At 64.0% G+C, this 14381-nt stretch overlaps 5 protein-coding genes across 5 annotated transcripts; 2 read left to right on the top strand and 3 right to left on the bottom strand.

The window, feature by feature from the left end:
• Positions 1 to 538: 538 nt before the first annotated feature.
• On the top strand, positions 539 to 2271 carry F751_1945 (Dehydrogenase/reductase SDR family member 7; the record flags this gene model as incomplete). The annotated part of the gene is made up of 4 exons (XM_011399652.1): positions 539 to 645; positions 834 to 1008; positions 1205 to 1614; positions 1866 to 2271. The coding sequence occupies 4 exons, from the start codon at positions 539 to 541 to the stop codon at positions 2269 to 2271; spliced, it is 1098 nt and encodes a 365-aa protein (XP_011397954.1).
• Positions 2272 to 2937: 666 nt separating this feature from the next.
• F751_1944 (Thermostable carboxypeptidase 1) lies at positions 2938 to 6370 on the bottom strand (the record flags this gene model as incomplete). Its single annotated transcript, XM_011399651.1, has 10 exons — positions 2938 to 3057; positions 3225 to 3375; positions 3602 to 3687; positions 3972 to 4157; positions 4322 to 4435; positions 4653 to 4798; positions 5010 to 5196; positions 5473 to 5655; positions 5875 to 6207; positions 6320 to 6370. 10 exons carry the CDS (start codon positions 6368 to 6370, stop codon positions 2938 to 2940), a joined length of 1557 nt encoding a protein of 518 aa, XP_011397953.1.
• Positions 6371 to 6819: 449 nt separating this feature from the next.
• F751_1943 (E3 ubiquitin-protein ligase UPL7) lies at positions 6820 to 11595 on the top strand (the record flags this gene model as incomplete). Its single annotated transcript, XM_011399650.1, has 8 exons — positions 6820 to 6867; positions 7096 to 7352; positions 7648 to 8794; positions 9171 to 9286; positions 9657 to 10074; positions 10260 to 10547; positions 10836 to 11114; positions 11422 to 11595. The coding sequence occupies 8 exons, from the start codon at positions 6820 to 6822 to the stop codon at positions 11593 to 11595; spliced, it is 2727 nt and encodes a 908-aa protein (XP_011397952.1).
• A 422-nt stretch (positions 11596 to 12017) lies between these two features.
• On the bottom strand, positions 12018 to 12808 carry F751_1942 (30S ribosomal protein S6; the record flags this gene model as incomplete). The annotated part of the gene is made up of 3 exons (XM_011399649.1): positions 12018 to 12153; positions 12321 to 12425; positions 12699 to 12808. 3 exons carry the CDS (start codon positions 12806 to 12808, stop codon positions 12018 to 12020), a joined length of 351 nt encoding a protein of 116 aa, XP_011397951.1.
• A 481-nt stretch (positions 12809 to 13289) lies between these two features.
• On the bottom strand, positions 13290 to 14139 carry F751_1941 (hypothetical protein; the record flags this gene model as incomplete). Its single annotated transcript, XM_011399648.1, has 2 exons — positions 13290 to 13875; positions 14087 to 14139. 2 exons carry the CDS (start codon positions 14137 to 14139, stop codon positions 13290 to 13292), a joined length of 639 nt encoding a protein of 212 aa, XP_011397950.1.
• Positions 14140 to 14381: the final 242 nt, after the last annotated feature.

Genomic DNA, 14381 nt, shown 5'->3' with positions numbered 1-14381 from the left:
GCCGTGCCTCAGGAAAGTGGTACTGCGAGGCATGCCTGGGCACCGGGATGCACAGGTGAGGCACGTCGCTGCATGCTTTGAGTTACCGGTATCCGATAAGGGAGTCCTTATTTGTAGGGGTGATGTGTGCACATGCCATCCTTCTATCCCACCACAACCTTGCAGAGGTCCCATGGGATTCAGGCTACCAAAGGCTGAAGAACGAGATGTGAAGCCTGAGTGATACTGGATCTGTGAAGAATATCACAATTTTGCCACCGTTGTTGTACACGTTTTCCCTGACAGCGCGCTCGACAGTTCAGCAGGGTTCAGATCAAAGGCTCCGCCCTGGGCATGCGTGACATCCGAGTGCCTGGGAGTAACACGCCTGCGCATGCATCTTTTATCTCAAGCGCATGTCCATCCTAACAGTAGGTTGCGGCCCTCTCTCATCCCGGCATTCGGCGCCCCCGGACACCCAGCTCGTAGGCGGTCTCGCCGTGGTGCACCCTGCCCACCAACCCAGCGCACATGGTGCAGACGCTGTGTATCCTCTGACATGAACCTCCTCTCACACGCCCGCGATGTGGCGCTGCAGTCTCCACTCCTGGTTTTGGGCGGTGTGGCGCTGGCCTACGCCGTATACACCCTGATCCGATTCGCCCGGTGAGCCGCGATGTACTTGTCGGACGCGCCATGCTCGATCGGAATGCCACATGCTCCCGATGCAGGCTTCGTGTATGTATTGACTGGGCACCAAATGAAGATGCCCCATGGGCGTCGTCGCAGCCTCGCCTTCCTCACCAGGCTTCCGACCCATGAACCCCTTTCCCACCCCTTCTTCGCAACCCTAGGGCCGATGCATCCCTGGGCCTCTTGTCTGCTGCCCCCACCCCTCCCAGGGCCTTTGCGGGCAAGGTGGTGTGGATCGTGGGGTCCAGCCAGGGCCTGGGGGAGGCCATGGCGCTCTGCATGGCCGCCCAGGGCGCCAAGCTCATCCTCAGCTCCCGCTCCCAGCGCAAACTGGAGGTGAAAGGCTGGAGGGGGCTGTGGGTGCTTGTCTTTGTCTCGAGTGGCTGGCCATTGCGCGGCGGCGGCCCTGCGCGAGGGTTTCCTGGGTACCATGCCAGTAGAGCATCAACCCACTGCTCCTTGTGCAATGGGCGATTCTGTATGCAACCACACCTCAGAGTCTCCACCCCTCTCCCTCATTTGTACATCCCAGGCGGTCAAAGCCAAGTGCGCCGCCTTCATCCCCGCCGACGACGTTCTGCTCCTGCGTCTGGACGTGCTGGGCCCCCCCGCGACCCTGGCCGAGGCGGTGGAGACGGCCTGCTCCGCCTTTGGCGGCGCAGGCCTGGACTACATCTTCCACAACGCCGGCGCCAGCCAGCATGCGGTGGTGGAGGAGACCACCTGCGATGTGGCCACTGAGTTGCTGCACCTCAACCTGCACGCCGCCATCAATGTGGCCCGCGCAACGCTGCCCTACATGCTGCGCCGGGGGAAGGGCTGGCACGTCGTCATCTCCTCCATGGCGGGGGTGGTGCCCAGCCCGGGGCAGGCGGTGTACGCCGCCGCCAAGGCCGGCCTCCGCGCCTACTTCGGCTCCCTCAAGGCCGAGATGCACGGCAGGTGGGTGGGTGGGGGATTGGGGTGGGGGGTAGGGGTGGGGGTCTGGGATGGGGTTATATCAGGGTATCTCTGTGTTTGCGTGGGTCTTTGGAGACCACTGCTCTGCTTTCCGTGGCTCCCTCTGACAGCCTGGGAACCCACTTTTCTGCTCATCTGCTTGCCTGCCCTCCTTCCCCCTCTCCCCCCCCCCAGAGCCCCCCCCTCCACCCCCCTCCAACCCCACCCCCCACCCCACCCCCAAATCCATGCAGTGGCATCGGCGCCACCATCTGCTGCCCCGGCCCCGTTGCCACAGGGCTGGATGGGAATGCACGGCTGGTCTATGGCCCGCTGGGCCTGATCGAGACAGTGACGACCGTGCCCTCGCCCGACGGCGAGGGGTCGCAGCTGGTGGCGGCGCACTCCTCCTCGGGGCGCACCGCCGTGCCGCGCGCAGTGGAGCTCATCGTGCGCGCCGCACACCGCAAGATGGACGAGGTCTGGATCGCGCGGCACCCCGTGCTGCTCGTCGGCTACCTCACCCAGTACACGCCCTTCCTGGCGTGGTGGATCCTGAAGAAAATCGGGCCGGGGCGCGCGCGCAAGCTGAAGAGCGGCGGCGACGGCTACTCCGTCACGGGCATGTTTGTGTGGGGGACGCCCAAGAAGACGGAGTGAGGGACTGGAGTGTGTGTAACGGGGGGAGAGGTTGAGGCCGTGGCCCACTCCAGCACCCCACTGTGCTGCCACCTTCATCCAGCATGAGCAATAGTGAGTCATCGCTTCAGGACCATCCGTCCGAGGCAGCCAAATGCATGTGTGGAGCAGCACTCCCTTGTCCATTTCAAGCTGACCAGGCGGCCATCCATCCGTCATCTGCCTCCTCCTGGAAAGAGGAAGTCCACTCAATCCTGCCCCCTTGCCTGGCAGCGCGGCACTGCCAGGCCCAAGGGATGCTCCATCACACTTGAATTTTGTCACGCTCTTCATCCCTCCCACGCCCTCACTCTTCATCCCTGCTCAATGGAAGTTTTTCCGCCGGCCCTTGGAGGCATCGCCTGGTGCGTGCAGAACATCTCGCACGATTGTCCAGGGGGCAAATGGTGCTGACACTGAAGCTTGGTGCTGCCAAACATTTTGTGAACTGAACGATTCAGGGAATGGATCTCCCAGAAGAACACAAGTGATCGGGTGGTGCAAAGTGAGGATGCAGAGCCCACTGAGCTTTCTTTTGTTGGCATCTTTCCCAACACGGATGCCCCCCACTATGCGAGGGAGAAAACAAAAATACATTGAGGCGTCAAACATAAAAATCGGAACATCAACAGCGGCCCATGCTGCTTTCTACAGGCCATACAACTCTGAGTACTTGGACTTCAGGTGCTCCAGGAGGATGCTGGGGTCCAGAGGGCTCCCTGTCACCTTCTCCAGCAGCTCGTCGGCCGAGGGGTACAGGCTTCCGACCTGCAGGGGGGGGTTAAGGTGGCCTTGCTCACAATGCCGTGCTCGAGAAGATTCACACCTCGACGCCAAACCCGCGCAAGCTCACATGGCCAGTCTGTGCCTCAACGACAAGTCATGGTGAGCATCTAGGCGAAGCCTGCAGGCATGCATGCGTGCTTTGCTCCCACCTCTACCTGGTGAATGTTCTTGTTCAGCCAGGCCTTGAGTTTGGAGAAGTTCCCGGCGGCGGCCTCCGCCTCAAAGTCGGGCAGGTCTTTGCGTGCCGCCTCGAAGATCTGGGCTGCCATCATGGCCCCCAGCGAGTAGGTGGGGAAGTACCTGGGTCCAAAGAGGGAGGAAGGGATGTGGGATGGGGGTCATGCAGGGAATGCCTGACGATGAGCCTAAGATGTTGCACAACCACCATGAGCAAATCACGACAGCAAGTCTGCTCAAATTTGTGCATTGATTGGGCTCCTAAGCACGTTCTGCCCAGGCTGCAGGGATGATTGGTGGCCTCTTCCACATGATCAGCATTACAGGCCTCCCCAACCAGCAGCCTCACCCAAAGAGTCCGTAGGACCAGTGGACGTCCTGCAGCACTCCCTGCGCGTCGCTCTCAGGCTCAACCCCCAGGTACTCCTTCATTTTCTGCAGGTCGGCCAAAGGCACCCCAGTGGCATGGTGGTATGAACTGCATAATAGAGCAAGCATCCACGCATCCTGGAGACCACTTCCGGGCTCAGTCTCCTCATGCCTCCATGATCATGCTGTGCGTGTGTGGCCCCGCCAGACCCCGAGACAGACACCATCGTGCTTTCCACCCAGCCCATCTGCCCCTGGCCAGGGCCAGGAGGCCAGTCGATCTACGAACTCCCAACCCAGCCGGGGCATCACGAGCCTGTGCCCACCAAACATCAGGATCCCATCCTCACCTTGTTCCACAGCTCTGGGAGCTGGTCGACGGAGATGTCGCCCCGCACGAGCTCGCTCTCCAGCTCGTACCTCAGGATGATGTGCAGTGGGTAGGTGACCTCGTCTGCCTCCACGCGAATCAGGGAGCGGGGCAGGACCTCGTTCACGGCGCGGTACAGGTCCTCTGCAGTCCTGTCTTGCGGCAGCTGCACAGAGGGTCAAGGGTGACGGAGAGGGGGAGTTGGGGAGGGATGATGACCATCACACATGCCCAGACTCTGTTCTCTGCAAGACAGGGGCGCCGCAGGTGGTGATTGATCCAGTGCGCTGACAGGCCAGCAAGAAGCCCCCTCGTCGACACCAGGCTCACCTGAGGGAAGGCCGCCTTGATCTTGGGGAGGAGGTAGGCGGCAAAGGGCCGCCCCAGCCCCACCATGCGCTCCCACAGCAGGCTCTGAGACTCGTGTACCCCCATCCCCGCAGCCTGTGGGGTGGAGAGGTGGGTGGAGTGTGTGTGGGGGGGAGTTATTCTGTACAGCGAGGCGATGAGGGTTGCGGCCAGTGCGTCCTGCAGGTCCACGCAGGCCCCTGGGCCAGGGAAGGGCGCAGGTGCCGATCCCCCTCCGACGCCCCACAGATCACCCCAAAGGTATCCCCCCCGCTCGCCCAGCTCTCCGAATTCATCCAACCAGGCCGCCCACCTCGTTGACAGGCAGGCCGTCGTACTCCAGGTTGCGCCCCTGCTCATACAGCGCATGCCCTGTTTCGTGCACCGTCCCCGTCAGCCCCTCCAGCAGGCTGTCCTTCTTGAAGCGCGTGGTCATGCGCACGTCCGTCGGGTGCGCGCCTGTGTTGCAGAGGTGGGACAGGGTGTTTGGAGGGTTGGGGGAGGGGTGTCCATGAGATGGACGGGCATGGAGGAAAGCAGCCCCAGAGGGTTGCATTGCAGCGGCTCTTTCCGGCCACGCCTGGTCCCAACAGCTCCTGCCGGCAGCTCATCTGCCAACTCAGATAACAAGATCAACGCACAGCATCAGGCCCCTACCTCTCCAACCCACCACCGGTGAAGGGGTGCACCGACACATCCAGGCGCCCCTTCTCCAGGTCGAAGCCCAGGGTCAAAGCGATCTCACGACACAGCGCGGCCTGAGCGTCGGTGTCGAACTCGCCCTTGAGCCAGGCGGTGTCCGGGGGGGTGCCGCGGGCACGCAGGTCCGCCAGCAGCGGCACCAGGCCGGCCTTGACCTGAGGTTGGGGGGGAGGTGAGCGGGATATTGTACGCAGGGCACATGCCAGGACAAGAGGGGTCCAGAGATGCTGCAATGGCCGGCTTTGGTGCACTGGCATGACGTGGCCCTGTGCCACAGGTGCTGCGCGCAGGGGGCCACTAGTGCACGCAGGCGGGGGCTGCCATGCACCTTTGGTTTCCCCCCTCCAACTCCCTCCAACATCCCACAACATGAGGCCCTCCTCCGCACGTCACATCACCTCCCCCATCCACCCCATCACACACGCACACACCTGATCAAAGATGGAGTCCAGGCGCGCGGACGTCAGCCCCGGCTGGTAGTCGTCCAGTAGGACGTCGTAGACCGGCTTGCCGGGGTCAATCAGGGCGGCGCGCTCTCTGCGCAGGGCCACCCACTTCTCCAGGGCGGGGGCGAAGAGGGAGAAGTTGGAGGCCTGCCTCGCCTTTACCCAGGTCTGGGGGAGGGGGGGGGGTGGAGGGACAGGGGATGGTGAGTCTGTGGACCCCCAGCCTTAGTTTCCATGGTTCCTGACAGCAGCACCTCTCGTTTGTCACTATGAAGCCAAGCCAGACGCTCCTTGCTGTAGCAGGACGGTAAATAGAAACGGTGCACTTTCTGCTTGACCATACTGTTCAACCTAAACCCCGCCCCAGGCTCCCAAACACGCACGCACCTGGTAGGCTTCGGTCTCGTGCTCCGCCTCGCGCTTGGCGAGGTCCTTGGTGACGGCGGTGACCTTCCTGTACTCCCGCGCGGCCTCGCGCACAGCGGCGGCCCGGAATGCGTCGGCCCCCTGGCCCTCCTCCCGCTGCAGCTGCTCCAGCAGCTCCCCAATGGCCGGGTCAGACTTCCTCTCGTGCAGCAGCCCGGCCAGGGCCGACTTCTGGGCCCCGCGCGACCCCGCGGCACCGGCGGGCATCATCACCATCTCGTCCCAGCCCAGCAGGCCGGAGATGCCGGAGAAGGCCTGGATCTCCTTCAGCTTCTCCGACAGGGCGGTGAAGGCCTGCGGGACCGGGTGGCGACCGAATATGGACGGGGGGGTGGGGGTGGGGGAGGCATGCCTGGTGGTGCTGTTGAATGAATTATCAACCAAGCACTCTGCCCCTGTACCCCACCTTGGAGGAGGGAGCAATGGCAACCTCGCCAGGGGTAACAGCAGTGGCCATCCTTATCCGCGCAAGCTTCTTAGGGCTAGGAACCGCCTGTCGCCAGGCAACAAAGGGAGATGCTAGGCTTGTACCGATTCGTGTCTCGAGACGGTACTTGAACATGCAAGCTCGCCCGGAGAGTGTGTGGGCAGCTTTGCACGCACACGCAAGTGATCTCACACCCAGCGGGTCAGGGAAGGGCGACTTGTCAGAGCGACAGCGAATCCAGAGAATCAAGTAAATGTACTCGGTTTTTCTCAGCTCAAAGACTCCATCACTTCGCGGGCAGCCGCGAGGTGGGATCCCCGCGTCGCATGCTCAATCCACAATTCAGAGCGCGCGAGGTTGTGTCATGTCGGAGGGAGCAGCATGCTCGAGACGGACAAGGCTCGCGATGCTTTCATGCAGCTTGATGCGAGCCGATAGCATGAACGTGCCATGATATGGCGCTGACATGAGGTGCCGGCATGGAGGGGGCCCCATACGCCTCCAAAGTGATCGGGTGGGTGGTGGTGGTGGGATGATCAGGCCCATGGCAAGCTGATCTACAGATTGAACATGCGTATATTGTGTTCACATCGTATACTTAATGCACCAGGAGGAAGCAAATCCTAGAAGAGGCCCGATCCGGGAGGGAGCAGCGCCAGGTCGCACGCCGGCATGAGCAGGCGGCCAGGACCCTGCAGCGTTATTGGCGAGGCCGCACTGACAGAGCGACGCTGCGACGCCACCTCGCGGAGCAGTGGCTGCAGCTCTATGCCCCTGTTGTAGCAGACACGGGCAGGGTGCTGGACAAAGATGATCTTCTTGGGAACGTCCTTCCCCCCATACTGGCGGCCAGCCTCCTCCCCTTCCGTGGCTTCCAAGCTGGTTTGACGGCCGGTGCGCCGATCCATGTCGACGCCAGCGTCCGCCCTGCCCTGCGAGGCTCCCTGGCGCTTGTGTTGCGCTCCCTGGCGAGCGCCGTTCCGGCCGAGAACCTGCTCTCCACGGCTCCTGGGTGAGGTGACGACGGATGCTGGGAGTGCCATGCTCAGAGGCTGCAGGTTGAGACACCTGCAAACTCCTAGTCTGCGATGGCCAGTCGAAAGAACATGGTTCAAGGGGCCCAGAGTGGACGGCAAGACCATATGCACCCCCAACGAGTCAGGGAAGCGGCATCTGTGTTGCCCATGTCCAACTCTGTATCAATCACTCCTCTGCATGCCCTTGGCTATCAGGGAGACTTCACCGCTACAATCGCACATTACGCACTCATCCCTGCCCCTCTTCTCTCCTGCGCCGGCACCTCACAGCACGCCTAGCGCACACCGCCTGTGCCACCTGCTGCTGCTCTGCTGCAGCCTGGCGGGGTGCCCGGGCGCCGATGGCCTGACGCAGGCGGCTGCGACGCGCTGCGCGCGGCTCCTGCTTGCCGCCCCGACCTCCTGGGCCTTGGACGTTGCGAAGGATCATGCTGCGAATGCTGCCCAGGCCCTGCACGCCGAGCTGGTCCGTCGCTCGCTGCGTGCGGTGCCCGCCGGCGTAGCGCGCCTGGCGGCGCCAGGGAATGCTGCCGACCGGGGTGCTTCCAGATCTGTGGAGCTGCTCCGCGCCTGGCTTTCTAGCCTGACCAGCGCAGGCCTAGCCCACGAGCAAGCAGACTGCGCCATGGATGAGGTGTGCCTGGCGGTGCTGGCGAAGCCTGGTACGGGCGATGAAGGTTCAGAGTCCGAAACGGCGGCGCTGTTCGTGCCCGCGGCGACTCAGGCGGCCGTGTATGCGGCGGCCGCGCGTGTCGCACCGCTGCTGGCACCGCCCAACGCGCTCTACCTGGCGCTGGTCCTGGGGCGGGCGGCGCGGGCAGCGAGCAGATCCTTGCGAGCAGGTCCATTCCTGGCGGCCACGAGCGTGCTTTTCCGCCACGCATGCGGGCCGGGCCGGGATGGAGCTTCGGCCCGTGCCCTCCTGGGCGGCAGCGGGTGCCCCTACTCCCGCGGAGACCTGTTTGGGATCGTCCTGGCCCGACTGGAAACCCAGGATGTGGAGGCGCTGGGCACGCTGTGCCATGCCGTGCTGACCCTGGAGGCGGAAGGAGCGCGGACTGTTGGGCCCTCAGGCGATACGGGTCACAACCAGACCTCGCACACGCCGCTGCTCAACCACCTGGCCTTCAACCCGGGCCACCAGACGCTGCTGAGCACGCTGTGGCGCCACCTGGCGCACAGCGTGCCACTCCTCCTGGAGGCGCACAGGGCTTCGAGCCGGGGCTGGGACGTGCCGTCGCTGGCACGGGGGGCGCGCGCGTCCCTGACCTGGGGACAGGCGAGATGCTGGGGCGTGCTGTGCCGCCTCCTGCGCCACCTGCTGGGCGCCCTGGACGACGCGGAGTTTGCGGCGGGCGCGGACGGCTTGTCCCCGGAGGGGCGGCGCGCCCTGACTGCCGCGCTCAACACGATGGTGGTGCGCACGCTGCTGCCGGCGCCGGGCGGCGCCGCGCGTCAAGGGACGGTTGAGGCTGCGGCGGGGGGTAACGTGGACCCTTATGCAATGCTGCTGGAGCAGGGGCCCTGGCTGCACAGGTGCCAATGGGTGTCTGTGTGTGTCGGCGTGGGGGGCTGGGCCTGGGAAACCTGCTCGCGCTGCGCCGCCGTCAGTCCTGAGGGGTTTCCTCGATGGCACACCTGCCTCAGCCGATGGCACTCCGTCCCTGCGGGCTGCTGCCTCCGACTTGCCCGGATGGTGTAGGGTCGCCAGGGCTCATGTTGTTCACACACACGCACTCTTCGAGACCTGCGCTCCTTTACCCGCCTCCCTTCCTACAACCCAACCCAGGGAGCTGTACGAGCGCGACGCCCGCTGCGCCTTCTGCCCCGCCTGCCTCTGGCTGGAGCCGTTCCAGAGCAGCCGGGGCGCGGGCGAGGCCCTGGCCTCGCCGTCCACGCTGCGTGCGCTGTGGGCGCTGCAGGAGGACGCGCGCGGCCCGCGCGCGGCGGGCCTGGCGCCTGCGGGGACGCGCGCGGCGGGCCTGGCCTGCCTGCTGGCCGCCGCGCCTCAGTGCGTGCCCTTCGAGGACCGCGTCATCGTACTGCGGGGCCTCATCGCCGCCGACCGGGCCAGGTGGGCAACTGTGTTTCAGTGGAGGCTGGCGTCGCAGCGCTTGGGGATGGTGGAGTACTGGGCATGCTTCGGGTCGCCGCGCAGCCGCCCTGTGTGGGCTGCCTCTCGGCTGCAGTGAATGAACGGGGAATGTGCACATGAACCTCACCAAGTGTCCAGCATCCACGCCCATCCCCCTTCCCACCCCCACAATCCTTCCACCCAGGCTGGGGCTGGACGTGTCGCCTATCGAGGGCGGCCTGCCCGGCACCCGCTTCACGGTGCGCCGCGCTTTCCTGCTCGAGGACGGCATGGCGGCGCTGCTGCGTCTGGACGCCGCGGCACTCAAGGCCCGCTGCGCGGTCACGTTTGTGGATGCGCTGGGCCGGGAGGAGGCGGGCATTGACGCCGGCGGCCTGCAGAAGGAGTTTCTGGAGTGCTTCGTGGCGGCGGGCGTGGACCCCCGCCGCGGCCTCTTCTCCGCCGTGCCGGGGACGGGGGCGGTGTACCCCAACCCCCTGGCAGCGCAGCTGGAGGGCGGCTGGCTGGCGCTGGAGGCCCTGGGCTCTGCCCTCGGGAAAGCGCTGTACGAGGGTCTGCTCCTGGATGCGCCCCTGGCGCCCTTCTTCCTCCGACGACTCCAGGTGAGGGGCTTTGGGGGGTAATCGGAGGGGGCAGGGGAACAACAGGCATTGGAACGTGACTCAGAGAACCTGCCCAGCCCAGCTGGGTCGGGAACTGAATAGTTCCCACCGTGTATGCACGCCTGCTCGCGCCCATCTCGCCCTGCTCGTTGAGCTACCTCCACGTGACACTCGCTCCTCCACAGGGTCACGTTCCGCAGCTGGAGGACTTGATTGCGCTTGACCCCGGGGTGCACCGCTCCCTGCTCCTGGTCAAGCAGTATGACGGCGATACGCTGGACAGCATGTCCCTCGACTTCACGGCGGAGACTGAGGTTTTCGGCAGGAGGGTTGGCGAGGAGCTGGTCCCAGGGGGGGCCAACGTTCCCGTGACCCTGGCCAACCGCCTCCTGTACGTGCACTCCATGGCGCACTGGCACCTTTCGCGGCGGTTGGGCCCGGCTGCGGGGGCATTTGCCCGCGGCTTCCAGAAGGTGTGATGCCAGTGCTGTGCGCAGAGTAGTTTGTCTTTTGGTTGCTTGGTGGGGAAATGGGGGGGGTGCCTGGACAGCTGCATGCAATACAGGGTGAGGATCCTGCCACTCCCAGCCTTCCTATCTCTGATGGGTTCAGCAGCCAGGGATTTTTGAGAGCTTTGCATCTCATGGAGTCCTGCCGGCCTGTGCAAGACCAGGGCACACAGCCCTTCTTCCTCTCCTCCGTCACCACTGCATCCTTCCCATCAATAAACTCCCGTTCCCTACTCCCTCCATATCAAGCAGGTCTTCCCCACGGCCTGGCTGCGCCTCTTCTCCGCGTCCGAGTTCAACCAGCTCCTGGGTGGGGGCGGGGGCGGGCCCGTGGATGTGGCCGACCTGAGGCGACACACGGTGTACTCCGGGGGCTACACCGACTCCAGCTCCACGATCAAGGCCTTCTGGGCCTGCGTGGCTGGCATGGACGCCACGTCCCAAGCAGCCCTGCTCAAGTTCGTGACCTCCGTCAGCCGGCCGCCCCTGGGGGGGTTCCAGCACCTCGCGCCACCATTCGCCATCCACAAGGTGGCGGGGGGGGGGGGGGGGGGCAGGCGAAGGGGACCGCATGTGCTGCTCGATGCGTGCCTGGTAGTGGAGGGGGTAGGGGGGGGCCCTGGGGCCGCCTCGAAAGGGATGGATGTGTGGAGGCCGAGGGCGATGCACCGACTGGGTGTGCACCTCTCCTCGTGCGTGGATGACTCCCCGCTGATGCCTGTTTGTGTTGGGGTGCCTGGCTCCAGGCGCAGGGGCCGTGTGGCGCTGCTCAGGGCAGCTCTCGTGGGACCCTCCTGCTCGTGCCCGCACACATGTCTGCCCCCCACACTCCCCCCAGGTGGCGTGCAGCGCGTCCCCGCTGGCCATCCTGGGCGGCAGGGACGTGGACCGCCTGCCCACTGCCAGCACCTGCACCAACACGCTGAAGCTGCCGGACTTCAGGAGGAGCGGGACCCTGCGTGAAAAGCTGCTGTACGCCATTCGCGCCGGGGCGGGGTTCGACCTGTCCTGATGAGCACATGCTGCGGATGGCAGTGTGGGGCATGGTGCTTGCGCTGCATGCCGGGAACGGGCCGGGGACGCCCTGGCCCGTGTCGCTTGCCCAGGTGCATCCATTTGAGCACAGGGGGGTGTGCAGCATTCTTCGCTCTCGCCATGACTCGACCGCAATCAGGTCGACAGAGCCTGCCGCTGGCCTTCTGTCAGCATCCCCTTGGCAGGCATGAACAGCCATGTACAAGATGTGGAGGTTCCACTCGAGCCACCGGGCAGGCGGAAATCTCTGGGCACTTCCCTCATGAGCCATCTGGGGGGATTACGTTACAGCAGAGCTTACAACAAGACTCTCGAGCAGGGGCACGGCGGTGCGTGCCTGGACATGACGCCGTGCGGAGTCGCGGTCCGGTCCATGGCCCACGCCCTTCCCGAGATGTTTCAGGTGCGCACGGTCATGTGCCGCAGGATGTTGAACTCGCCGCCTGCCACGGGCGTGGAGAGCAGGCGCTGCACCGCCTGGGAGGTGGGCGGGCTGGCCGTGTAGGTGTACAGAGCATAGATGCCCTCCGTGAACCTGAATTGTTGGCAGGGATGAGGTGGGGAGATGGGAGAAGGCCAAGGGGTGAGTGCTACCCCAAGGGCCCACCCTGTCCACCGAATCTCACGGCAAAGAGCTTCCTTTCTCACGTCTTATTCCTGCCGTCCTGATGAGCACATCACACCCCTCAAAACACGACTCACTTCCTGATGGGGTACGCCAGCCTCTGTCGCCCACGTAGCGTCACGTTGACCCTGCGAGCAGCCTTGCCCTTCAGAAACGCCTCGAACTTTGCAAGTTCCTGGTCCCTGTTGGCATCAAGGGTGAGAAGGGCGATGAGGACGTAAAAGGGGTCTGTAAAACTCACGAAGACAGGGCCCAACGGCAATGTTCCCACGAATCACAGGACACGCCATCGACTTGCCTCTCCTGCTCGCTGAGGGTCGGCCGAAGGATGATCAGGGTCTCATAGCTGCGAGTGCACGGGTGTGTATTGGGTGGTCAGTTGCTCCTGTACTGGAGCTCATGGAGCTCGAGGGAGGGCGCTGCTTGACCTGCAATCGGAATTGTGACCCTCTCACTTGGTGAAGCCGGGAGGGACATCGTCCGTGGTCTCGATCTCGACAAGGGATTCCTGCGATGGTATCACAATTCCGAGAATTTCAATGTCAGGTGCCTTGCTTGCTGGCATGTAGACCAGCAGTCCAAGGGACACAACCCCACCACTCAAGCAGCGACACCCAGACCCATTCACCTGAACGGTCCGTACAGCCAGCGAGCTCCTGTGTGGAGGCCTCTGACTCGACCTAAATGCATGCTGGGATGGAATGGATGCAATGCATCGTGGTGTGAGCGGTAGGAGGGAGCGGGCCGAGCCGGTGCTCGTAAGCCGTGGCTGGGTGGCCGTGGTGAGGATAACCATCACGAGCGGACGAGACGGGTATGCCGATGCCCTTGGGCTAAATATTCCACTCAAGTCTCGTGGTGTGGATTGAAGAGGCATGCGTCCGGAGCATGGGGAGGTGGTGGCGACGGGTGACCAGGATTATCTTCACGGGGGGCCCCGCGCGCGCGATTGGCTGTTCGAGCCTGGGTGACCATGGCCTCCCACTGATGCACCCATCCCCACGTTTCGCACCAGTATCGATCACACAATATCAGTTCGAGGCAAGCTATGTCACGACAGCGCGAATGGTCACATGCAGTGCTGCATCATCAAACCAGTGATAGGTTCCCGGGAGGGCAGCATCCACTGCCCTCCGGAAGCGCCGCACGGCAGCCAGCAGCTCCTCGGGGCCCACCAGGAAGTGAACCAGGGTGACCCCGAGGTGCGCGTCGGCGTAGTGCGCCCTGCGATTGCCGTCGCGGCTGGCAGCAAACCAGTAGTCTGGGGCGCCGGACTCCGCCAGGATGCTTGCCACCCTCTCCTCCTGCTCACGCGGCGGCAAAGCCCCCTCCCCCTCGCGTGCGGGCCTCAAGGGGACGCTCTGGACGCTCAGCGTCCGCTCCAGTGAGCGGCACTGGTGCACCACCAGCTGCGCATCCCGGACCCGCAGGGAGGCCGCCGAGGCCAGGTCGGCGCTGTGCTTGGCGCAAAGGTCCAGCAGCACCCGCAGCTGGTCGGGGGTGAGGCGCTGCCTGTCGTGCAGGCAGCCGAGGGAGGTCTTTGGCCAGAGGGAGCCCGGCTGCTCGGAGGGAAGGCCCTGGACATTTGCAGTCAGGCGTGCCTTCAGGTCAAGGAGCGCCGCCGGGAAACCCCTGTTTTGAATGCGGGGGGAGTTTGAGAGAGTTAACACGCGGGCTGCAATGAGATGTTGCCCGCTCAAGGGGAGTTGTAGGCAGGGTGGAGACCTGGCGATCATTCCAACATGGCCCATGCACCTGCTGGTCACAGCAAACCTCTTGCCTGTATGCAAATGTGAGTACGCCCTGCCACGAAACGAAGAATGCGAGGGGTTTGAGCTCGCACTGTCTAGACAATTCCAATTCCTTCACAAGAAGAGAGTCGTATTCCTGCTTCATCGCTGGAGTGGAAGTGGGTTGGCATCCATTCCGCATTTCTCTTGCCCGCAATAAGTACTCGACCAACAATCTACATGTGGGAGTCTACTGATATAGGCTTGACAGTCGATGTCGAACAGGCATTTTCCTGAATAAGACTGAGCGTTGCCGGGCGATGTGCTGCCCAAAGGCATCGACGCCCGCCCAGCAGATTTTCCTTCTGCGGCCAGGTCGTGTCGGAAGCCGTGAGGGGTCCTGTAGTA

The sequence above is a fragment of the Auxenochlorella protothecoides genome (assembly GCF_000733215.1).
Source record: "Auxenochlorella protothecoides strain 0710 unplaced genomic scaffold scaffold18, whole genome shotgun sequence".
Classification (NCBI taxonomy): Eukaryota; Viridiplantae; Chlorophyta; class Trebouxiophyceae; order Chlorellales; family Chlorellaceae; genus Auxenochlorella; species Auxenochlorella protothecoides.
Note: the sequence above shows the minus strand (reverse complement) of the source record. Positions and strands in the feature narration are given on the sequence as shown.